The sequence below is a fragment of the Hyperoodon ampullatus genome (assembly GCF_949752795.1).
Source record: "Hyperoodon ampullatus genome assembly, chromosome: 4".
Lineage (NCBI taxonomy): Eukaryota > Metazoa > Chordata > Mammalia > Artiodactyla > Ziphiidae > Hyperoodon > Hyperoodon ampullatus.
The window spans coordinates 48,170,670-48,196,674 of NC_136917.1; the positions used below are offsets into that span (position 1 = coordinate 48,170,670).

At 47.9% G+C, this 26,005-nt stretch overlaps 1 protein-coding gene across 3 annotated transcripts in view; it reads right to left on the minus strand.

Annotated features, from left to right (window-relative positions):
- Window positions 1-26,005, minus strand: part of NDST1 (N-deacetylase and N-sulfotransferase 1) — a gene marked incomplete at both ends in the record, with an annotated part of 40,408 nt that overhangs the window by 6,377 nt on the left and 8,026 nt on the right. For 2 of the 3 annotated variants that reach the window (XM_079702860.1, XM_079702861.1), the window contains 11 exons: window positions 926-1,028; window positions 2,736-2,845; window positions 3,512-3,682; window positions 6,349-6,523; window positions 8,453-8,576; window positions 9,791-9,887; window positions 11,039-11,221; window positions 12,926-13,054; window positions 14,678-14,863; window positions 15,514-15,668; window positions 23,564-23,651. In XM_079702860.1, the coding sequence (XP_079558986.1) occupies window positions 926-1,028; window positions 2,736-2,845; window positions 3,512-3,682; window positions 6,349-6,523; window positions 8,453-8,576; window positions 9,791-9,887; window positions 11,039-11,221; window positions 12,926-13,054; window positions 14,678-14,863; window positions 15,514-15,668; window positions 23,564-23,651 (1,521 nt within the window). The remainder of the gene's footprint in view (window positions 1-925; window positions 1,029-2,735; window positions 2,846-3,511; window positions 3,683-6,348; window positions 6,524-8,452; window positions 8,577-9,790; window positions 9,888-11,038; window positions 11,222-12,925; window positions 13,055-14,677; window positions 14,864-15,513; window positions 15,669-23,563; window positions 23,652-26,005) is intronic. The other variant, XM_079702862.1, reaches the window with a different exon arrangement.

Sequence of the window (26,005 nt, forward strand, 5' to 3'; positions counted from 1 at the left end):
AAGACAAATACCGTATGATATCACTTATATGTGGAATCTAAAGAATAAATCTATTTACAAAACAGGCTCAGAAAACAAACTTATGATTACCAAAGGGGAAAGGGAGGGGGAGGGACAAATTAGGAGTATGGGATGAACAGGTAATACTGCTGCATAGAAAACAGAGACGCAACAAGAATCTGCCGTATACCACAGGGAACAATATTCAGTATCTTGTAATAACCTATAATGGAAAATAATCTGAAAAAATATATATATCACTGAATCACTTTGCTGTGCACCTGAAACTACCACAATATTATAAATCAACTATACTTCAGTTTTTAAAAACTTATCAAGGGGTAATGGGAAAAAATGGGAAATGTAATCAGAGTCACAGTGTGTGCCCTTTCCCCTATATCCTTATACATGCCATCCTCTCCTACAAGAATGCCTTATCCTTCCAAGCCATAGGTCCAAATACTACCCCATCCTTCCAGGCCCAACTCAAGAGACACCCCTCCACCCCCCACCACCTCATCTGAGAAGCCCTCTTACCCATCCAACTTCAAGTGGCATGTCCTTGTTCTGAAGTCTCACAGCACTGGTTCATACCTAACTACACAAAACACTTCCTCCCTAGTATTCTACTTATTGGCACATGTGACTCATTTCCCTCCTAGACTAGGAGCTCCTTGAAGGCAAGAACAGGTCTGATTCATTCTCAAAGCCCCATAGCATTCAGCCCTTGTAGAAGAAATACTCATTTGACTAAATCAATTCTGATCCACTATATCCCCTAGCCCACATTTCCTCCTGTTAAGAACACCACCCAAGAAATGCCAAGGCCATTGAGTGCTGGGTGTCAGGTAAAGAGAAGACTCCCTCCAGTACAGGGACCCCCATCATTTATTCCCCTGCCGCAGGCAGCAGGTCTGCTACTTACATCCAAGTCCATCTCTGGGTATTTCCGGCCCTTGCTTTTGCCTAGACACTTGGTTTTTCCTCCTTCGAGCAGCTGGCACCAAAATCCTTTCTTTGGATCAAACCTGTGAAGGTGGGGAAAGCCTGTGGATGGGAGCTGGCCCGGCCCAGCCCAGCCCCTTCCCACTTCAGGCAATGTTCACAGATCTCAGGAATGGCAGAGCCTACTAGAAAATCACAGGATCCACTCCCATATGCACACTCTGGTTTGTGGAACTGATATTTGCATCTGTTTGCCCAAGCTTTGTCTCTGGGCTCCACTAAACACACCTGCCCCCTCTTCCCAGCAGAAGGCAGGCCGCACGCTCTGAGATCTCTCTTCTCCTGACTGGGCAGGCTCAGTTCCTGCAGCAAGTCCCTAACATGAACACTTCTCATCCTTCCTTACTCTGGGGATCCTCTTAGCACTCTCCAACTCAGGGGTGAGAACCCAGTAGGGGGAAAAAAGTTTAGTGGAGGTTCTTTTGCTTTTTAATAAATTCAATCTTTATCAAGAAATGCTGTATCTACAGTTGCATTTAAGCATGTGTATCACTGGAAAGTTGTTTTTTTTTTTTTAATAAATTTCAGAAATGATAGAGCAAGACTGCCTTCAGAATTGAAGTCATGCTGGACCTTCAAAGGTATTTTGGGGAGAGGAGATCTGATGCTGTCATGGGGAAGAGAGGCATAATGGCATCAGAATTCAGTCCCAGATCAGGAACCATTAGGAGGTTCTTGGGCATGAGGACAGAAGGAAAACAGAGTTCACATTTGGCAGGGGAGGGAGAGAGGGACTTTTGAATGGGTCCCAGGGTAGGCACATGTGATGGTAATGGTGGCGATGATGATGATGAGAGCAGCTATCATTTACTGAGATTAGTACATCCTGGGCACTGAGCCAAGAGCCCCACCCACATGCTTTCATTCAAGACAGTGATCCTCCGGAGGTAGGAATTATTTCCTTTATCCCCAACTTACGGAGAAGGAAAGTGAGGCTTGAAGGAACTGAGACACATGTCCAAGGCCCACAGTTAAAGAAGATGTCTGGGATCCTAACCCAGGCATCTCTACTGCCACAGCCATACCCGCAGCTGCTGCTCCTTTCTACCCTCAAAGGGAAGGACTGACTACCGTTTTCCACCTTCCGTTTTCAACTTCCAAAGTAAGGAGAAGGGAATATTCTTGCTGAAGGGCTTTCCTAAGAAGATAGCTGGGGAAGGTGACTATTTCTCCTTCTCTTCAGACTCCCTCATTCAGATGAGTGTGTGACCTGTCCGTGATACACCCTAGGAGACAGCCTCTCCCCAGCCCTGAGCCCCTCAACATAGGCTGGCACTTATCCATCTTGGGACAGCGTTCTCAGTGCACTTGCACTGGGTTTTGAGTGATGGGAATGATTAGTCAATGACAATATTTATAGTATCTTTTTCCTTAAATTATATTTAAGTCATAATCTAATGATAAGAAACCCTTGTGGGAATTGGAATTGCTCATTGCTGGTCTAACTTACTTAGGTAAAACACTCTGAAAATGTTCAGCCCAGAGTGAAAAGAACACCCCAGGTGTAGGACTGACCAGAGTCATCACCTCACTTTTTCTTGAGTCAATATCTTTATTAATATGACTCAAGTCCTATTAACTTTCCTGCTAAACTGCCATCAGGGACATGCGTACTTTCTCACATTTGCTGACTAATCTGTGTTTTTCTCCTAATCATTCAAGCCTTTGGCTTTTGGGCCCAGGTGCCTGCTCAGGACATCCCCCTGTTCAAAGGCCAAGGTAACACTCACGCCAAGGTTTTGTGGTAGTCAATGGTGTTCGTCACCCCAAGGAACTTTTGCACTGTGTCCATCACTTTGGCAGGTTCCGTTCGCAGCAGTTTGCCGTCCAAGACCAGAATCTGGAAGAAAAGAAAAAGGAGAGTGTGATCTGAACCTGTTTTCACTCCAGTGGCAAACAGGCCCCCAGTCTTCTGGGTCAGCAGGCATGGTTATAAATTGGGGACCCCACACTCTGTAGACTGCTTTTTCCTCCACCTGTGGATGGGAGGTGCCCCCATGCCTCAGTCCTGGGCAGTCTAACTCCCTGCTTTCTGCCAGCTTCCTCTGACCGATGCCATCCTCTCCTAGGGTTTAGGCTATCAGCAAAACCCTGCCTGCCCCTCATATCCCTATGACACCCCCTCTCTATCTGCCTCTCTCCAAGTTTCTGGACCACATGTCACTCTCCTGCCTAAATCCTCCAAGGGTTTCCCTAAAATGCCTCAGCAATCTGGCCCCATCTACCTCTGCAACCAGGCTCTCCCTCTGTCACATACGCCTGTCTCCCTCACTCCCAGGGGCCTATCCCAGAGCTTTCTGGGTCCCCTTAGGGATAAAGAGCCTGTTGTGATGGGACAAGGGCTCGGGATAAACAAGACTGAAACCTTTGAAGACCCCAAAGATCTAACTCTCCAATGACACCATGTCTGGCCCTGTAACTGGTAAAAGAGATTTTGAGGCTTTCTGCTAACCGCCCAGAGCCAGGGCTGTGATTGCCCTCCCGAGGGTCAGGGACAGGCAGCTACCTGGTTGGCATGAAAGGCGCTGAGCCAGCGCTCGATGTGGGTGGCATACCAGCCGGGGACCAGGCAGCGGTTCTGGAGGGCGCGCAGTTTCAAGGATGCGTCGGGCGCAGCTGTGATCACCTCGTGGAAGGTGTACTTCAGGGCTACTGGGTCATCATGGGCTCGCTGGTGCTGCAGACAAGGGGAGAGAGAGGGTCAGCATGTCACGTGGAGGGACCAAAGGAAGAGGCTTTTGTGGGACAGAAACCAGGAGGCAGCCAGAAGACCCTGAGCTGGAACCAGGAGCCCTGGGTTCAAGTTCTGGTTCTACCTGTCATTACCCTTTGACTTCAGGGAAGTCATAGCCCCTGGGAGCCCTAGTTTCCCCATCTTTGAGAGATGGGAGTTGGACTAGATCAGAGCTTCCAAATGCTGGTTGCTTCACACCACCTCTGTGATTTCTGCCATATCCACAAACCACCTGTATGTGACAAGTCAACATAAGTTTCTTTATGTTGAATCATCTTTCTTATTCACGTAAATGTATTTCAAAATAAAACTCAATACTGCCTCCATAAATAGAAAACTAGAATCAGTTGTCATATATAAAGGTAATCATTCATAAATACAATAAAAATAAAGCAATGTTCTCAAACACCAGGCAGATACAAATGTCTGCTACAGGCCCTGATACAGTCAGGAGGGTGGGGCCCCTGTGATGGGATTGGTGCCCTTGTAAGAAGAGGCACCAAAGAGCTCGCTCGCTTGCTCTGCCATGTGAGGACACAGAAGGTGGATGTCTAAAAGCCAGGAAGAGAGCTCTCACCAGGAACCAAACCAACTGTCACCTTGATCTTGGACTTATACTTCTAGGCTCCAGAACTGTGAGAAAAAAATTCTGTTGTTTAAGCCACCCAACCTATAATATTTTGCTGTGGCAGCCCAAGCAGTCTAAGACAGAAGGATTGGGAAAGAATTGGAAAGGGGAAAACACCAGGTTTGAACCACTTAAAATAATGCCACGGGCAGTCGGCATCTGCATAATTCCCAAGTCCAGAGATCAGGAACCTGTCCACCAGGGGTAACCCTCATGAGCCCCTAACACCTCCACTGAGGATCACACAGAGCTTGGGTGGTGGAGGTGCAATAATGGTGCATAACAGCTCCCCCTCCTGACCTCCCCTCTGAGGCAGGCCACTGTCCTTCCTCTCCCTCCAGCACCTTCCTGGATCCTCCAGGTAGGAATTAGTCCCCCTTCTCCTTATCCCGCCTCGACCATGGACAGAAGAAAGAACAGGGTCTTAGACCTGGAGGAGCTGGGTTCAAAATGGCAGCACATGAACTTGAGCTAGTCACCTGGATTGCTGAACCTTGGTCTTCTCATCTGTGAGAGGGGACATGCACAAAGCCCTCTACCCTCTAGAAAACTGCCGTGACGCTCCAATGAGGTGAAGATGTAGAGCAGGAGCATTAGAACAGAATGGGGACGGACGTCAGCCAGGGCCGCTTTCCCTCTACAGCCTTCTTCCTCTTTCCTTCCCCCGATAAGAGCAGACAGCCAATCTCTGCTCATTGCCAGGAGGTGGGGGGCACTCGGCAGAGCAGAAAAGAGAAGTGGCCTTTATTCCCCCAAAGACAAAGCCCAGAGGGAAGGAGAATACTGAGGTATAGACAGAAAGTCCTAGAGAAGCAAGTGGGAGAGAGAGACTGCCCACCAGATGAGGAGGGTCCCCAGGCTTGGGGAGTGAGAGGAGAGAGAGAGGTCTGTGGGAACAGGGAGCAAAGAGGGTCTGCACCTGCCTCCTGCCAGCCTGTGGCCACAATGAGGCCCCAGAGAGGAGGCTCAGAGGGTGGCCAGACCTAGAGGGGCCTTCCTGGATCAGCTCTAGACGAGGAAGCCCCCACACCCTGGCACTGGCATAATCCCAGGAAGCCTGGCAGGCAGGGGAGGAAACCCCCAAAAGGCCAACGTCTAAGCTTCCCTGTAAGCCCAGTGGAATGATGTTCAGAAAAAATTCAGTCAGGTCATTGAAATTAAAGAAAATTCTAGTTCTTACATAGTCTTACATAGTCTTACATAGTAGGAACTAGGAGTCACACTCTCTAGCACAAACCGCAGTCCACGTAACTTCCTTACCTGATCGGGCATTTGCATTCTCCACTAAGAATGGCAGGTCCTGTGTCTTGTCCTTCTCTGATTTCCCACCCCCCTCCCACCCCGTGCCCAGCAAGGAGGCCACAGTTAGTATGAGCCCAGATCACTGTTCACCAAATCTAGGCTTCATCAAGATGGAACCAGTCTCCACCTCTTGTTGGTGTCAGAGTCACAGGCAGGTCCCCAGACGAAGCTGGGAGGGTGAGCAGGTAACTTGGCTGGTATTCAACATGGATTTCTGCCTGGCTTCTCCTCTGGGCTAGAAGTGCAGTGGAGGTGGGACCATTCTTACCCACCACGGCATTCCAGGAGCCTACTGAGGGCTGGCACAAAGGAGGCGCATAATAAATATTTGCTGAGGGACTTCCCTGGTGGCCCAGGGGTTAAGAATCCGCCTGCCAATGCAGGGGGCACGGGTTCGAGCCCTGGTCCGGGAAGATCCCACATGCCGCGGAGCAACTAAGCCCGTGCGCCACAACTACTGAGCCTGCGCGCCTAGAGCCCGTGCTCCGCAACAAGAGAAGCCACTGCAATGAGAAGCCCATGCACCACAATGAAGACCCAACACAGCCAAAAATAAATAAATAAAATTTAAATAAATAAATAAATAAATAAATAAATAAATAAATATTTGCTGGTATTTATTGGTGGCTGAGCAGTAGACAGAGCCCGTACCCCCACCCAGGGCCCCACCCCGGCTCACCTGGTACCAGGAATAGGCTCGGTCTGCTGGGTTGATGAGGATGGTCAAGACCTTGGCCTTGGGTAACAGGGCAGCCGCCCGCCGGGGAGCCACTTCTGAATCAAAGTAGTTGGCGCTTTTCTCAAAGTAGAAGTCAGAGGTGGTGTTGGAGGGGATAGGGAAGAACTCCATGTACCTGCAGGAAGCCCAGAGAGGAGGGCTCACAGGCAAGACCCAGGATGAAAGGGCCTGAGGGATGCAGCTGGGAGGGCCGCGGTGGCTGGGGGTGGAACTTGAGAAAGCAAGCAGGCACATGGCTCTCAGTCAAACAAGGACTCACTTCTGGCAGGGGTCCTAGAAGGAGTGGTCACTTGGTAGTCTCCCTTTTATGAATTCATTCCTTTTTGGGGGAGACTCTGGGGTCAGGAGGATGTGAAGACTTGTGGGTGTGGTATGGGTGGCAGGGTATGGGAAGGGGGCCGCATCTTTCCATCCTAAATGGGATGGTCCCAGAGTGAAACAGGCAGGGCCCTAACTCTCACTGCCGCTAGGGGGCAAGCGGGGATGCCTCTGACCCGGGGACGCCAGCACTGAGGGGAGGGACGCCCTGTGCTGCCTCCAGACTGACCTCTGATGGTGCTTTCTAAGCTGCTACTGTGGACCAGGAGACAAGGCGGGGACGGGGTTCACCTCCTGCCACCCACACCCCCTCCCTGGCCTCATACGGGTGAACCTGATAGCTTCCCAGGTGAACCTCCCACGTCCCACCCAGAGTGACTGTCCACACCAGTCCTTTGAGATCACCTGCAGGTTGAGGGTCCCTCAGAAAACTAAGTGAACACTCAGACCCTCCCAGGAGCACCTACTGAGGCAAAATAGAGGTACAACTTCAGGGGTTTGTGGGAACCAAAACCCACAAAGCCTACCCTAGTTAAGGATGTAGGATCCCTACTCTATCCTGTGAGATATGGTTTCTCTTAGGTGATCCCAGGGGACCCCTTTATCAGGAATCAGAATCACCTGGGGGCTTGTGAGATTTCTGCATCCCTACAAACAAAATCAAAATCTTGAGAATGGAGCCGAGAAACTGCTAGCTCTCTCACATTTCTGAATTTTCTTTACAAAATAGCATTTTTACACCCACAATCCATTGTTTGTTACATCTAAATGGAGAAAGCTCTGAGAAAGAAGCTTTTTTTCCTAAGTTTGTAGCAAAGACATTTGGCAGCAAAACCTGACTTATGAATCTTACTTGGCATAAATATTCACATACTTTGCTACAGATATATTAATGTATTTGCTAATGGGCACTGCCCCAGACCTTGGTGAAGGTGCTGTTAAATATACCGTGTCTCTCTAAATCTGGAAAGAGATGACATTCAATAATGCATCTGGCTACAGTGGGTTTTAGGTAAGAGATTGTGGCAATATTGGAGTGAGAAATAGACAGGAAGATTGACAGACAGATGACTGGTTGATTGAAAGATAGACAGCTAGAAAGAGACTGATGGAAATACACACAGAAAAATACCACAACACAAACAGAAGAATGCCCATGATATCTCTACGAAGGTAAATCACTGACATAAAAATAATAAACAGGAGTAATACATGTGTTACAACCGCTGGTGACAGGTTCTGGTGAGAATCTGCAATTTCAACCATCTCCCCGGAAGACTCCCTGAAGGCTAGAGAGCCACCTCTGAAGGGCTCACAAGAACACCTCCTGCTCCACAGTCAGCCATCCACAGTGGGAAGGGCCAGCCTTCGGGTCAGAACCCTTAGATTTCAGCCCCAGCTCTCGGGACCTCGGGCATGTCCCTCTTCTCTTCTGGGACTCAGGGTGTTTCTGTGCAGGCGAGGGAGGGGCTGCACTCTGATTTCTAGTATTCTCAGAGCCCAGGCAATAATGTAAAGGGGCAAAGGGCTTCCTCATCAACTATCCCATCTGTGACCAGGCTCCAGAATCATGACTCAAGGGTCACTGTGTTTTGTCCCTGTTTACAGGAATTAGCTGTGTGTAAGCGAGCGCCAGCTGCTTCCGGCTGTGGCCACAGCAGACCTCCTCCTGGGCAGACTCCATGGCAACCATCCCATCCCACTGTTGACAGAAAGGCCCACTCACCAGTCGATGCCTTTGTGATAGTTGTGGCCATTAAAAAACTGGATCTCCTCAAAGGTCTCGGAGCTGGGATAGTTGCTGCTGAGGTCGGGGTGCATGCCCAGGAACAGGTAGAGGGCCGTGGTGCCTGTGGGGAGGGAAGGTAGGTGAGACCTGGGCCCAGCACCCCAACACAAAGATGGAGTCTGCAATTCTGGGTTCTGGTCCTGGCTCTCCATTACTCACTGGGAGATACTGGAAAAGTCCCTTCCCTTCTCTGGGTTTAGTTTCCTCATCTCTACCATGAAGGAATCATACTAAACTCAGGATGGCTTGCATGTGGGCACGCCAACTCCTGCATGCACTGCAGACATCACTAATCCATCACGACATTCCTTCATCACTAAACAAAGACTTGGCCTCAGAATCCTCTCACCACTGTACTCTAGCAGTCATGTCCACTTGATTACTGTCTCCTCATAATCCAGGAATTAGACGGTTTCTGTTGGTCCCTCTGGCTCTGGGCCTCTGTGCTCTCTGGCACTTGGGAGGAACTCAAGGACAAGGGAGTTCCAGACTCTCCAGTGTGCTGATATGAAATTCTTGAAGGGCTAAGAAATCTGGCTCAGATGCCTCCTCTTTGGGTACCCTTCCTTCACTCATACTCCCTCCCCTAATTGACAGTACAGGACCGACCCCCTCCTTTAGAGATTTCATTCCTTTCCTACATGTGAGTCTACAGTTAATATGCCATAATGAGAGGTTCCAGAAGAGAAGGAGACTACAGAGTTTGGTGATCAAGAGTGTAAGTTTTGGGGTCACAGAGACCAGGGTTCCAGACCTGGATCTGCCATTTCCCAACTAAATGTGTGAGGGAAATCACTTAACTTCTCTGAGCCTTGAGTGTTTTGTCTGTAACATGGGAGCACCCATGCGTGCCATATGGTGCGCGTGGTAAAGACTTAGCAACCATCTCTCCTCTGCTCCCTCCTGTACCTCTGGCAGACATGACTAATTGATCACAGTCTTCTTTGCTCTGAACCAGTTTTACCTGGCACTGCTCCAACATGCAGAGTAGCTGATCTGGGCTTCTCTGATTTTACTCTGAGACTCGCAGCAGGACACAGGGAGAGCTCCCTGAGGCTGTGGTTCAGGACAGATAGGAGAATCCAATGCCCAACCTCTATCCTCTTCCCACCTCCACACTGATGGGCATTTCATGTTCACCCCAGCTTCACTCTCACTTCCTGGGAAAGAGGGGGCAGATTACTGGGGAGTGGGACTAGGGCATGGTGGCCCCCAGAATTCTGTGGCTAAGAGAGCAGGCACTGGGGGAGGCTGGTCAAGAATGGAGAGACCTGCCTGTTTTCTGGGGGCCAATGATGAGGAGCTTTGGGAAGCGGTCACATGTCTTCTCCTTGGACCAGATGTCTTTGTGGCGTTTGTCTTCACAGGGATCCTAAAACAACAAGGGAAGAGATGTCAGGGGTGCTCAAGAATGGACACTGGACTCCCACTGCACATGGATATGTGGCTCTTACAGCCCTGAATGACAAGTGTAACTGCATGTGCCCTTGTCACATCCCCATCTTGGGACACTGAACGGCTGGCAGGCAGTGACCATTTCTAGTCAGTCTCACACTCCCAGACATAGCCTAGTAAAATGCTCAGCACAACACTTGGCTCATGAGCTCCTATTGTTGAATTTAAAAGTTCAGCAAGAGGTCAGCAAACTTTCTCTATAAAGTTTAGTAAATCTTTTGAAATGTTTAGTAAATATTGTATTTTAGGCTTGGGTACTATCCGGTCTGTTGCAACTACTCAACTCTGCTGTTGTAGCTTGAAAGCAGCCACAGATGGTACGTACAAGAATGAGTGTGGCCATGTTCCAATAAAACTTTATTTACAAAAACAGACTGCAGGGGCTTCCCTGGTGGCGCAGTGGTTGAGAATCCGCCTGCCGATGCAGGGGACACGGGTTCGTGCCCCGGTCTGGGAAGATCCCACGAGCCGCAGAGTGGCTAGGCCCGTGAGCCATGGCCGCTGAGCCTGTGCGTCCGGAGACTGTGCTCCGCAATGGGACAGGCCACAACAGTGAGAGGCCCGTGTACCGCAAAAAAAAAAAAAAAAAAAACAGACTGCAGGCCAGACTGGATCACAAGCCATGGTTTGTGGACCCCTGAGACCAGCAATTCCAGCTTCTGCTTCCAGTTTTTTACAGCGCCCTGGGGCAACTTCCCCAAGAACTGTCCTCCAAGCCCTCTGATCAGTCCCCTTTCCCATGTTCAGAGCCTGCTGGAGTGAGAAGGTACATGCCAGGCAGGGCAGCTGCTTTCCACACTTGTTTACACTGTGTTCACCTACAGTTCTGTGGTGCTGTTTTTCAGAGGCTGTGAGTATGTATGCACATAGGTCTGCGTGGAAGGTCCAGTGTGCACAAGAACAAGCAAGCATACCCACGCTGGTGAGCAAGTGTGCACCTGAGTTTACACTTGAGAGAGCATGAGGGCCTGAGGACTGAGTCCCTGAGACCATACCTGGGGTGCATGCCCATGGGTGGTAGGCCTTCCATCCCTGCAATGAGGCACCCAGGCCACCCATCCCACCCACCTGCCAGAGCGGGTCCTTCTCCTCAGAGAAGATCTGGAAGTACTTCTGGGCCAGCTGCACTGGGGGCAGTGTCTGCAGCCGGAGGTTGGTCCAAGAGTGCAGGAAACGCACCAGGTGCTTGAAGGTGTACAGGCCCAGGCGGTCGTTCCCGTAGTTGGACAGGTGCGTCATGAAGATGCTAATCTGCTCCGGGGAGGGAAGATGCGAGGCAGGGCCAGTCAGCCTCTGAGTCCCTTTCACTACCTTCACCCCCACTTCTGACCCTCTGGTCTTGCTTGAGCTTGTAGGGCCGCGCTCAATGACCAGTCCAAGGTTCACCGGGGCCATCAATAAACTCACTGTGTGAGCTTGGGCTAGATATAGCCAGGTGAATCTGGTCTGACACCTGAAAGGGGAAGCTGACCTCCTGTGCAGTCATATGGGTGCTCTTTTCTACCTTTTTGGCAGGAGGGTGAGGGGGTGCATGGAAGATAAGGGGTACACGGTTACCCCATAAAGCTGATAACACCACCACTCGATATCTATCTAATATTATTAAAGCATGGATGGTTATTTCCATTTTACAGATAAGGAAAGAGAGACCCAGAAAGTTCAGCTGAACTATATATATAGTGCATCTTAAACTATCTATCTATCTATCTATCTATGTAGATATATAGTTTAATATATAGCTTAACAGATTCAGTTTACTATGTATATTTATACAATATTTATATATTTATACACACACACAAAGACTGGAAAAAGAACACAGACAAAAATGCCAACACTAATGGACTTCCCTGGTGGCGCAGACTAATAAGAACCTGCTGTATAAAAAAAAAATTAAATTCAAAAATTAAAAAAAATAAACAAACAAAATAACAAGTTAAAAAAAAAAGGGGGGCTTCCCTGGTGACGCAGTGGTTGGGAGTCTGCCTGCCAATGCAGGGGACATGGGTTCGTGCCCTGGTCCGGGAAGATTCCACATGCCGTGGAGCGGCTAGGCCCGTGAGCCATGGCTGCTGAGCCTGCGCGTCCGGAGCCTGTGCTCCGCAACGGGAGAGGCCACAACAGTGAGAGGCCCGCGTACCGCAAAAAAAATAAAAAGAAAAAGAAGGGACTTCCCTGGTGGTGCAGTAGTTAAGAATCCACCTGCCAGTGCAGGGGACATGGGTTCGAGCCCTGGTCCGGGAAGATCCCACATGCTGCGGAGCAACTAAGCCCATGTGCCACAACTACTGAGCCCACGTGCCACAACTACTGAGCCTGCATGCTGCAACTACTGAAGCCCGTGTGCCTAGAGCCCGTGCTCCGCAACAAGAGAAGCCACCGCGATGAGAAGCCCACGCACCACAACGAAGAGTAGCCCCCGCTCACTGCAATCAGAGAAAACCCGTGTGCAAAAACGAAGACCCAACACAGCCAAAAATAAATAAATAAATAAATTTATTTTTAAAAAAGTGCCAACACTATTGTATGGAAGTGCAAGATTAAAAAAGGGACAAAAAGACTGCTCATGGGCTTCTGTGGTGGCGCAGCGGTTGACAGTCCACCTGCTGACGCAGGGGACACGGGTTCATGCCCCGGTCCGGGCAGATCCCACATGCCGTGGAGCGGCTGGGCCCGTGAGCCACGGCCGCTGAGCCTGCACGTCCGGAGCCTGTGCTCCGCAACGGGAGAGGCCACAACAGTGAGAGGCCCGCGTACGGCAAGAAAAAAAAAAAGACTGTTCAGATTCTCTACCAAGGTCATGCAGAGGAGCGGGGACACAGCCAGGGCTAGAGTGTGGGTTTCCCAACTCCTGGCCGCATACTTGCTCCTGCCCCTCCCCCAGGCCTGCCTCGGCTGCAGACGACTGTCCAGCAGCCCCTCCTCACCACCAGCCAAGGGCTGTGGAGCACTCACAGGGTTGAGGAGCACTGTGAGGAAGAGCTCGCCCCCGTTGATGATCTTGTCCAGCTCACTGGAGCCGCCTGGGTACTCGTTGTAGAAGATCGTGTGTGTGAAGAGGCCGCAGGTCTGCCGCGGGAGGACCTGAGGATGGGGCGGGAGAGAGGAGCTATGGCTTCTTCAGGCATGGATGGTGACGAGCAGGGTCACCAGAAAGGTGACCTCAGAAAGGCAGCCTTTTGTGTGACCACACACACCCCAACCCTTGGGGGTCTTCTCCACCAAAGACCTGCAGCCTGTGACACTCCCCCAAGTGAGCCCAGGTGCCCTTGCCATTTTACATATGTAAACACTTTTCATACTTCTCTGTACAAAATGAGCAGACTCCAAAGTAACAGGGACAGGCAAGTGAGAATGTTTCTGGAAACTTGGACTGTGTGCCCAGCGAGGGTCCCTGCCCCTCTCCAGAGCAGCTCTCCCAGGCACACTCTGTGACTTCTCTCCTGGCTTTAGAACCTGCCTCGTAGGACTCTCGGTTGTATACTGGTTTAGCTGTTTAGTATGCGATCCAGGAGGGCAGAGAACTCACCCGTCTCATCACCGCCTCATCCCCAGAGTCAGTAGGAACGCCTGGGAGGTCAGTGGATAGATGGATGCAGGCATGAATCTGGCCTTCCCATAGCTGCCCATCTGGACTGATGAGAACCGTCTAGCCACTCCAGTGGCTGAGGCCAAAAACCTGGAGTCATCCTTGCCTTACCTCTCTCTCCCATACTCTATATCCAACACATCAGCAATTCCTGTTGGCTGTAACTTCTAAATATGTCCAGAATGTGATCACGTCCCAGCATTGCACCCTGGTCCAAGCCACTATGCCTCAACGGGAAGACTGCAGCGGCCTCCTAACTGGTCTCCCTGCTCCCCACTTGGCCCCCTACAGGCTTTGCAACTCATAGGAGCCAGAATGATGGAAATCCTCTTAAAATATGAGTTAGATCATAAGAGCACTCCATTCAAAACCCTCCCATCACAGACTAAAAGCTAAAGTCCATCCAGCGGCTTTATGTTGCCCTGCATGATCTGGTCCATCAATCACCCCTCTGACCTCATCTCCTACCACCTCCTCCCAACTTGCTCCCTTCCAGCCATACTTGTCTCTTAGTTGGTCCTCAAAACCACGCAGCACAAGCCTGCCTCAGGGCCTTTGCACTTGTTTTCTCTGCCACGCATGCTCTTCCTCATGTAGCAGCATGGCTCATTCCCAGGAAGGCTCTCCCTAACCATCCTGTTTAAGCTTCTCCTCTCCCCAGTACTCCCTGTCTCCATTCCCTGCTTGATTTTTCTTCACAGCATTTATGCCAACTGACCATTGTATACTTTACACAGTTATGAACGCACTGTCTCCTGCCACTAGAATGTCAGGTCTACAAAGGTGAGGACTTTTGATTTTGTGCACTTCAGTATTCCCAGAGTGTAGAAAAGGGACAGACATACATTTTACATAAGCCAACAAATGGATGAGACAGAGGCCTATCCCAGGGCCTCACTAGAGGCCCATTAAAGAATGCTCATCTCCTGATCCCCTGTCACAAAAGCATAGGAGTAGCTCATGAAAGAAGCAGACTGGTAGTCCTCCTTCCCTGGGATAGCCTCAGGTGACAGAGGGGACAGTAGAAAGTGGCCTGAAACCCCTAACCAGCTCCCCAGATTCATGCTTCCCAGGATAGCATGTGCATACCCGCCTCCCAGGCTCTGGGCCACACTCACCATGATGCTGTTGTGGATGAAGCCACGGCGGTAGCGGGCTGGCTTCAGGTGGGGGTACTCCTCTGTGCTGGTCACGCGGATGTTCCACACCTGCTTCCAGGCCTCGTACAGCTGCACGTGCACAGGGTACACACCCGAGTGGTGGGGCGCCACTGCGTACCCCATGTCTGTGGGAATGCCGTGCTCCTGGGGAGAGGAGGGCCAGGGCAGGGTGAGCACAGGATTTCTTCCCCTCTGGGCTTTATCTCCCCTTTGCAGAGAAAAATCAGAGGCTAGAACGGCAGAGCAGCAGGTCTGAGCCCTTGAGGTGCAGATGGGGAAGCTGAGGCTCAGGGCCCAGAGTCTCAGAAAGAGGCGCCAGCCAAGCCGGGACTCCAATTCGGCCCAGCGTTCACTTCCTCCAGCACCAGGAGTGAGGAACAAGGACGGGTGCTGTTCCTGCCTCTCTTGGCCTCTGACTGGCTGGTGGCTCAGGCTGAGCCAGCAAGCAGGCCTCATCCCCTCCTTGCTGGGCATCTCCTCCAGCCTTCTGGGGTACCCACTCTAGCCTGAAGATGAGAGCTTGGGCTCAGGAAGCAAACAGGCCTGGGTTTAAGTCCTGCACGGACCTCTTATTAGCTGGTGTGGCCTTCCAGAGCTCCAGCTTCTCGTTTAAAATGAGGCTATTGAGATACCGGCCTCTTGGGATCCCTGTGAGGCTTCAATGAGACAGCAGCTATAAAGATGTTAATAAAAAGCTGTCAGACGAACTGCAAAAGCAGCACAAGGCCAGTAGTTCTGACCCCCAGCCCAGCCCTGAGCCCTCCCGGCTCTGCCCTGTAGGGAATCTTACTCACGACAGCGAACTTCTTGTTCAGGGCCATCTGCTCAGCTAGTACGGACTGGTTGTGGAAAAGGTGGGGCTGCATATGGCTCCACATGTGGGGGAACCACCAAAACTCCTTCACATACGACAGCAGCAGGTCGTCCCCAGCGTCCTCAGCATCGGTACCTACAGCCCGAGCACAGGCAGCTCAGCCCAGCCCACCAGCCATGAGGCCCGGGGATGGGTGTGCACAGCCACAGCCCACCTGAGAGCTGCTTAGAGCAGTTCTGTGAGCTACAGTGTGGGGCAGATAGAGCTCCAGTCCAGGGCCCTGGATTCGAATATGGCCTTGACTCAGTGGGTGACTTTGGCCAAGTACTCCCCATCTCTGGCCCTTGGGGCCTGTCTATGCAATATGCAGTTCAGAGGCAATGATTCTGATGTTTTCTTCTAGCTCTGACTTGCTTGCTCTGATCCTATTCCTATTTTTCTACTGGGTCATTTGTCTTTTACTTATTGACTTGTAGATGCTCTTTGTATATGTACAAGATGTTTAACCCTGTCTTGTGTATATCACTACAACTACATCGAATATGTTAAGGGTTAAGAATATAAAAATACACACAGACAACCAAGTGTTGCTCTTATTTGGCTTTGGAACTATGCTGCAGACTTTCCTCCCAGAATTGCAGACTAATAAGGTTTGCCTAGAATTCAAGAGAGGCTGTCCTCACTGTGGCCCACGCAAAAGGCAGCTCAAGGGAACGCTCACTACAGATGACTACTCAGAGGCTGTTCCCTCCTGCCCAGTCCCAAGGGGCAGCTTGTGAGGACCTTGGGAAAGCCCCCAAGAGGAGGGCAAGTAAGAACAAGGCAATCCTGAGCCTTCAACCTCAACCCTTAAGACTCAAAAATAAAAAATAAACTCACTCCAGATGAAGGAACAAGATAAAAACCCACAAGAACAAATAAATGAAATGGAGACAGGCAACCTACCTGAAGAAGAATTTAGAGTAATGATAGTAAAGATGATCCAAGATCTTGGAAAAAGAATAGAAGCACAGATTGTGAAGATACAAGAGATGTTTAACAAAGAGCTAGAGATTTAAAGAACAAACAGAGATGAAGAGTACAATAACTGGAATGAAAAATACACTAGAAGGAATCCACAGCAGAATAACTGAGGCAGAAGAATGAATAAGTGAGCTGGAAGACAGAATGGTGGAAATCACTGCCACAGAACAGAAAAAAGAATGAAAAGAAATGAGGACAGTCTCAGAGGCCTCTGGAACAACATTAAATGCACCAACATTTGCATTATAGGGGTCCCAGAAGGAGAAGAGAGAGAAAGGGCCTGAGAAAATATATGAAGATATTATAGCAGAAAACTTCCCTAACAGGAGAAGGAAACAGTCACTCAAGTCCAGGAAATGCGGAGAGCCCAATACAAGATAAACCCAAGGAGACACATGCTGAGACACATATTAATCAAACTGACAAAAATTAAAGACAAAGAAAAAATATTAAAAGCAACAAGGGAAAAAGCAACAAATAACATACAAGGGAATCCCCAAAAGGTTATCGGCTTATTTTTCAGCAGAAACTCTGCAGGCCAGAAGGGAGTGGCATGATATATTTAAAGTTATAAAAGGGAAAAACCTACAACCAAGAATACCCAGCAAGGCTCTCATTCAGATTTGATGGAGAAATCAAAGCTTTACAGACCAGTAAAAGTGAAGCGAATTCAGCACCACCAAACTAGCCTTAGAACAAATCCTAAAGGAACTTTTCTAGGCAGAAAAGAAAAGGCCACAACTAGAATCAAGAGAATTACAAATAGGAAAACTCACCAGTAAAGGCATCATAAAGTAAAGGTAGGAAATCATCCACACACAAATATGATATCAAAACCAGCAATCGTGAGAAGAGGAGAGTACAAATGCAGGATATTTAAAATGCATTGGAAATTAAGAGACCAGCAACTTAAAACAATCTTGTACATATATAGACTGCTATATCAAAACCTCATGGGAACTGCAAACCAAAAGTCTACAATAGACACACACACACAAAAAGAAAAAGCAATCCAAACACAATACTGAAGATAGACATCAAATCACGAGAGAAGAGAACAAAAGAGGAAGGGAAGAAAAAAAGACCTCCAAAAACAAGTCCAAAACAATTAACAAAATGGCAATAGGAACATACATTTCAATAATTACCTTAAACTAAATGGATTAAATGCTTCAACCAAAAGACATGGGCTCACTGAATGGATACAAAAACAAGACCCACATATATGTCGTCTACAAGAGACCCACTTCAGACACAGGGACACAGACAGGCTGAAAGTGAGGGGACAGAAAAAGATATTCCATGCAAATGCAAATCAAAAGAAAGCTGTAGTAGCAATACTCATATCAAACAAAATAGAGTTTAAAATAAAGACTCTTACAAGAGACAAGGAAAGACACTACATAATGATCAAGGGATCAATGCAAGAAGAAGTTATAACAAGTGTAAATATTTATGCACCCAACATAGGAGCACCTCAATATATAAGGCAAATGCTAACAGCCATAAAAGGGGAAATGAACAGTAACACAATAATAGTAGGGGACTTAACACCCCACTAACACCAATGGACAGATCATCCAGATGGAAAATCTACAAGGAAACAGAAGCCTTAGACCAGATGAACTTAACTGATATTTATAGGACATTCCATCTGAAAGCAGCAGAATACACTTTCTTCTCAAGTGAACATGGAACATTCTCCAGGACAGATCACATCTTGGGCCACAAATCAAGCCTTGGTAAATTTAAAAAAATTGAAATCATATCAAGCATCTTTTCTGACCACAACGCTATGAGATTAGAAATTCATAACAGGAATAAAAACTGTAAAAAACACAAACACAATGGAGGCTAAACAATATGTTACTAAACAACCAACAGATCACTGAAGAAGTCAGAGGAAATCAAAAAATACCTCGAGACAAGTGACAATGAAAATACAACAGTCCAAAACCTATGGGATGCAGCAAAAGCTGTTCTAAGAGGGACGTTTACAGCAATACAACCTTACCTCAGGAAACAAGAAAAATCTCTGAATAAAGGTTATTCAGAGATTAATAGGCTAATAAACAACCTAACCTTACACCTAAAGCAACTAGAGAAAGAAGAACAAAGAAAACCCAAAGTTAGTAGAAGAAAAGAAACCATAAAGATCAGAGCAGAAATAAATGAAATAGAGACAAAGAAAACAATAGAAAAGATCGATGAAACTAAAAGCTGGTTCTTTAAAAAGATAAACAAAATTGATAAACCTTTTGCCATACTCATCAGGAAAAAAAGGGAGAGAATTCAAATCAATAAAATTAGAAATGAAAAAGGATAAGTTACACTGGACACCACAGAAATACAAAGGATCATAAGACAATGCTACAGGCAACTATGGGCCAATAAAATGGACAACCTAGAAGAAATGGACAAATTCTTAAAAAGCTACAACTCTCCAAGACTGAACCAGGAAGAAATAGAAAATATGAACATACCAATCACAAGTACTGAAATTGAAACAGTGATTAAAAAACTCCCAACCAAAGTCCATGACCAGATGGCTTCACAGGTGAATTCTATCAAACATTTAGAGAAGAGTTAACACCTATCCTTCTGAAACTCTTCCAAAAAATTACACAGGAAGGAATACTCCCAAGCTCATTCTATGAGGTCACCATCACCCTGATACCAACACATGGCAATGATACCACAAAAAAAGAAAATTAAAGGCCAATATCACTGATGAACATAGATGCAAAAATACTCAACAGAATACTAGCAAATCAAATCCAGCAACAGATTAAAAGGATCACACACCATGATCAAGAGGGATTTATCCCAGGGATGCAAGGATTCTTCAGTATCTGCAAATCAATGTGATACACCACATTAATAAACTGAAGAATAAAAATCATACAATCATCTCAATAGATGCAGAAAAAGTTTTTGACAAAATTCAACACCTATTTATGATAAAAACTCTCAAGAAAGTAGGCATAGAGGGAACTTACCCCAACATAATAAAGGCCATATATGACAAACCCACAGCTAACATCATTCTCAATGGTGAAAAGCTGAAAGCATTCCCTGCAACATCAGGAACAAGGCAAGGATGTCCACCATCACCACTTTTATTCAACATGGTTTTCAAAGTCCTAGCTATGGCAATTAGAGAAGAAAAAGAAATAAAAGGAATCCAAATTGGAAAAGAAGAAGTAAACCTGTCACTGTTTGAAGATGACATTATACTATACATAGTGAATCCTAAAGATGCCACCAAAAAACTACTAGAGCTAATCAGTGAATTTGGTAAAGTTGCAGGATACAAAATTAATACAGAGAAATCTCTTCCATTACTACACACTAACAACAAAAGATGAGAAAGAGAATTAATGGGACTTCCCTGGCAGTCCAGTGGTTAAAGACTCCATGCTTCCAATGCAGGGGGCACAGGTTCAATCCCTGGTCAGGGAACTAAGATCCCACATGCCACATGGCATGGCCAAAAAGAAAAAAAAAAAGCAAGAGATATTAAGGAAACAATCCCATTTACCACCACATCAAAAAGAATAAAATACCTAGGAATAAAAGTACCTAAGGAGACAAAAGACCTGTACTCTGAAAACTATAAGACGCTGATGAAAGAAATTGAAAATGACACAAACAGATGGGAAGATATACCATGTTCTTGGACTGGAAGAATCAATATTGTCAAAATGACTATACTACCCAAGGCAATCTACAGATTCAATGCAATCCCTATCAAACTACCAATGGCATTTTTCACAGAACTAGAACAAAATTTTTTAAAATTTGTATGGAAAAACAGAAGACCCTAAATAGCCAAAGCAATCCTCGGAAAGAAAAACGGGGCTGGAGGCATCAAGCTCCCTGACTTCAGGCTATACTACAAAGCTACAGTAATCAAAACAGTATGCTACTGGTACAAAAACAGAAATATAGATCAATGGAACAGGACAGAAAGCCCAGAAGTAAACCCATGCACCTATGGTCAATTAATCTATAACAAAAGAGATAAGAATATACAATGGAGAAAAGACAGTCTCTTCAATAAGTGGTGCTGGGAAAACTGGATAGCTACATGTTAAAAAATGAAATTAGAACACTCCTTAACACCATACACAAAAATAAACTCAAAATGGATCAAATAATGTAAGGCCAGATACTATAGAACTCTGAGAGGAAAACATAGGCAGAACACTCTTTGACATAAATCAGAGCAATATCTTTTCTGATCCACCTCCAAGAGTAATGAAAATAAAAACAAAAATAAACAAATGTGACCTAATTAAACTTAAAAGCTCTGCACAGCAAAAGAAACTATAAACAAAATGAAAAGACAACCCACAGAATGGGAGAAAATATTTGCAAAGGAAGTGACTGACAAGGGATTAATCTCCAAAATATATAAAACAGCTCAGGCAGCTCTATGTGAAAAAAACAAACCACTCAATCAAAAAATGGGCAGAAAATTTAAATAGACATTTTTCCAAAGAAGATATACAGAAAGCCAAAAAGCACTTGAAAAGATGCTCAACATCACTAATTAGTAGAGAAATGCAAATCAAAACTACAGTGAGGGCTTCCCTGGTGGCACAGTGGTTGAGAGTCCACCTGCCAATGCAGGGGACACAGGTTTGTGCCCTGGTCCGGGAAGATCCCACATGCCGCGGAGCGGCTGGGCCCATGAGCCATGGCCGCTGAGCCTGTGCGTCTGGAGCCTGTGCTCCACAACGGGAGAGGCCACAACAGTGAGAGGCCTGCGTACTGCAAAAAACAAAAAACAAACCCCCCCCAAAAAAACTACAATAAGGTATCACCTCACACTGGTCAGAATGGCTGTCATCAAAAAGTGTACAAACAGGGACTTCCCTGGGGGTCCAGTGGTTAAGACTCCGTGCTTCCAATGCAGGGGATGTGGATTTAATTTCTGATCAGGGAACCAAGATCCCACATGCCACGCAGTGCAACCAAAAAAAAGTCTACAAATAATAAATGCTGGAGAGGGTGCAGAGAAAAGGGAACCCTCCTATACTGTTGGTGGGAATGTAAATTGCTACAACCACTATGGAAAACAGTACGGAGGTTCCTTAAAAAACTAAAAATAGGGCTTCCCTGGTGGCGCAGTGGTTGAGAGTCCGCCTGCCGATGCAGGGGTCACGGGTTTGTGCCCCGGTCTGGGAAGATCCCACATGCTGCGGAGCGGCTGGGCCCGTGGGCCGTGGCTGCTGAGCCTGCGCATCCGGAACCTGTGCTCCGCAGCGGGAGAGGCCACAACGGTGAGAGGCACGCATACCACAAAAAAAAAAAAAAAAAAGCTGAAAACAGAACTACCATATGATCCAGCAATCCCAGTCCTGGGCATATATCCAGAGAAAACCATAATTTGAAAAGATACATGCACCCCAATGTTCACTGCAGCACTATTTACAATAGCCAAGACACGGAAGCCACCTAAATGTCCGTCAACAGACAAATGGGTAAAAAAGATGTGGTACAGGGCTTCCCTGGTGGCGCAGTGGTTGAGAGTCCACCTGCCGATGCAGGGGACGCGGGTTCGTGCCCCGGTCTGGGAGGATTCCGCATGCCGCGGAGCGGCTGGGCCCGTGAGCCATGGCCGCTGAGCCTGCAAGTCTGGAGCCTGTGCTCTGCAACGGGAGAGGCCCACGTACCAAAAAAAAAAAAAAACAAAAAAAGATGTGGTACATATATACAATGGAATATTACACAGCCATAAAAAAGAATGAAATAATGCCATTTGCAGCAACATGGATGGACCTAGAGATTATCATACTAACCAAGCCAGACAAGAAAGGCAAATATCATATCACTCATATGTGGAAGCTAATTTTTTAAAAAATGATACAAATGAACTTATTTACAAAACAGAAACAGACTTAACAGATATCAAAAATGGTTACCTAACTTATGGTTACCTAACTTATGTTTACCTAAGGGAAAACATGGTGGGCAGGGATAAATCAGGAGCTTGGGATTAACATACACTACCATGTATAAAATAGATAACCAGGGCTTCCCTGGTGGCGCAGTGGTTGAGAGTCCGCCTGCCGATGCAGGGGACACGGGTTCGTGCCCCGGTCCGGGAAGATCCCACATGCCGCAGAGCGGCTAGGCCTATGAGCCATGGCCGCTGAGCCTGCGTGTCCAGAGCCTGTGCTCCGCAACAGGAGAGGCCACAACAGTGAGAGGCCCGTGTACCGCAAAAAAAAAAAAAAAAAAAGATAACCAACAAGGACCTACTGAATAGTACAGAGAACTCTACTCAATAGTCTGTGATGGGGGAATTCCCTGGTGGTGCAGTGTTTAGGACTCCACACTTTCACTGCTGAGGGCCTGGGTTCAATCCCTGGTCAGGGAACTAAGATCCCACAAGCCAGGCAGCACAGCCAAAAAATAAATAAAAATTCTGTGATAACCTATGTGAGGAAAGAATCCAGAAAAGAATAAATATATGTATAACTGAATGACTCTGCTGTACACCTGAAACTAACACAACATTGTAAATTAAGTATACTCCAATAAAATTAAAAAAAAAAAAAAGAAAAACTCGTGACAGTGCTCATCTCTGGGGTGGGTACATTTATAGGGCATTTTCATTTTCTCTGCTATATATTTCTGTAAAATTCTTAAAATTCAACCAGTTTCTTTCTAAGGCTGAAGTAGTACAAAGAATATTAAAAGGTGGTGGTGAGAGGGAGACAAGAGGGAGAAGATGCCCACCCCCTGAACAGCAGAGCCTGAGGCCCGGGGACAGATGAGTGGGGGCCATCGTGTGTCACTGCTGTCTCCAAATGCCCTCTGCCTGGGGCTGCGACTGCTCTGTGGGCTGTCTGGCTCTGGGAGAGGCCACAGAGGTCAAATGTGGCCCTAAGTGGGCCCATCCGCCCACCTGCTGACCCCATGGCATAGCACTCCGAGGGTCTGGATGTTGAGGGCCCCTGGAAGTTGCTAGTGGGGGCAGAGCCAGGCCCACTTACCTGTGTGGAAGAATTTCCCTGAGTAGCCCAGGTTGAAAGTGAAGTTTGGGATGTGTGTCCGTAGTTCGTTCTGCGTATCAAATAGGGCCTAGGATAGGCAGAGTGGGGAGAAAGGGGTGAGGGGAAGCCAGAAGCTCCCCGCTCCTCCCAGAAGGGTCCAGAAGGGTCCGCTCCTGCAGGACCAACTACAAAGTTGGCAGGGCCCATAGAAAAATGAAAATAGGGACCCTTGCTCAAAGATGGTTAAAAATGTCAAGAAGGGGGCTTCCCTGGTGGCGCAGTGGTTGACAGTCCGCCTGCCGATGCAGGGGACACAGGTGCGTGCCCCGATCTGGGAAGATCCCACATGCCGCGGAGCAGCTGGGCCCGTGAGCCATGGCCGCTGAGCCTGCGCGTCCGGAGCCTGTGCTCCGCAACGGGAGAGGCCACAACAGTGAGAGGCCCGCATACCGTAAAAAAAAAAAATGTCAAGAAGGAAATAGCAGAGCATTATCTTGAATGGGCCCCCTCCAAGCATGGGGCCCTGTGTGACTATACAGGTCCCATACCCATGAAGCCAGCCCTGTGCTGCCACCTCCACCAGGCCTCTGGCAAGACAAGACATAGACTCTAGCCTGGTTCTGCCATGCCCTTGAGGAAGCTATGCAACTTCTCCAGGCCCCAGTTTCCCCAGGTGTGAAATAGGGATAATAATAGCTCCCTCATAGGGCTCTTGGGAGGATTAAATGAGATACTGCATGTAAAACGGCCTGGCATTTTGGTAAGTGATGAAAAATAGTGCCATTATCATGTCTGTGGTCACTGCCACTGTGAGCCTCATGTCTTCATATGTCAAATGTGGGGGATTTCACCTCGTTGGTGACTGCAAAGCTGATGTCAAAGGACCACGACTTTTCCAGAGATGTACTGTGTGCCCAGCAATGCAGTGTTTCCATGCACAGTGCACCCAGTGCTTTGCAAGTCAATGAAGGGATGCTGACACTTGTGAAACAAACATACAGTTGTCCTCTGGAGTCAGGACTCAAAAAAATCCCTACCAGGTATGATGCACAAGGCTGCTAGGAAACCTATAAGAAGAGCCCGCTATCAGAACACTCTGCAAACAAAAAGTCCTGGCCCTCCTTGGGGCCACCACCGGCATCTTACCAAGGCCATGCACTACCTGGTGGACATCCATGCTCTAGCTGTGTGGCCTTGGGCCAGTTACTTCACCTCTCTAAGTCTTAGTGTCCACCTCTGTAAAATGGGATTTAAAACAATACCCACCTCACAGAGCTGCTGTGAGGATCAGATGATGCAATGCACAGAAAGGGCTGAGCACAGAGCCTGGCACTTGCCAAGCCTTGAATGAGCACTGCTGTTGGTATCATTTAAGTTGCACTGTACAGCCCATACTGTACAAGTTAATGAGGCAACATTCAAGTCTCTGCAAGAAAAGCTCAGTTGTAGCCAGTCCTTGGGATTAAAGAAAAAAAAAAAAACCTGTCCCTTCTGACTCAAAAGGATGTTTAAAGCAAATGGGACCTGGCTGGCATAGAGCTCTACAGTCTGCACTGAGCTGAGTACACTGAAGAGGGCATCTCTTTTGGTATTCTTCTACAGAAAAGGCTCCAAACTGCTAGCATTCCTCTCATTCCAATAATGGGGAAAATAAGAACCAAGAAGGGCAAGCCCAGGGTTCACAGGAGACACAGTGAGCCTGGCAGCCTGATTTCCTCATGGGGTCGACCCTGGACCAGTCTCAAGGACTCATCCTGGACAGGAAGCAAAGACCTAGGTTACAGCAGGAGACAGCAAGGCTGGGCCACCTGAAGAACGCCCTAAGGAGAAAACAGAGTAATCTACTTTGCTAGAGGTGGGTCGTGGCATTGCATGAAGCCTCAGAGCTGGAAGGCTCAACAGGAGTCGTCTCAAAACTTTCTTTCAATAGGGGAGCCCCTGAGGAAGTGAAATCTCAGGAGCAAACGCAATGGGTAAAGCAGATCAAAGCAACACTGCTCTGTCCCAGAGGTAGAGCCGGGAGGGCTCAGCGCCTGGCATCTGCACGTGCCCCCTCACCCCAGCCATCCAGGTCCTTCCCATCCACCCCATCTTGTCATTTCACCGCCGAGGCTCAGACAGGGGAAGGGACCAGCCCAAGCCACCCAGTCAGTTAGGGGCAGATTGGGACTGGAACCCAGGTCTTGACTCCCCAGACAGTGCCTGCGCCTCAACAGCATCTGCTCCGCTCTCCCCTGGAGGTGTACGGAGGAGCAGAGAGTTCACTCTAGACCAAGGCAGGAGGACGATGGACCCCGCACCCTGCCCCAGCCCAGGGCCTTCCTTCCAGGACCCACGGCCAATCCCAACACAGTACCCACACAGAGGAAAGCATTCCTCTTAATTAAGTCTCTTTTTCAATCCTCCTCCTATCGTCAAAAAGAAGTCTTGTTTGGTGCTAAT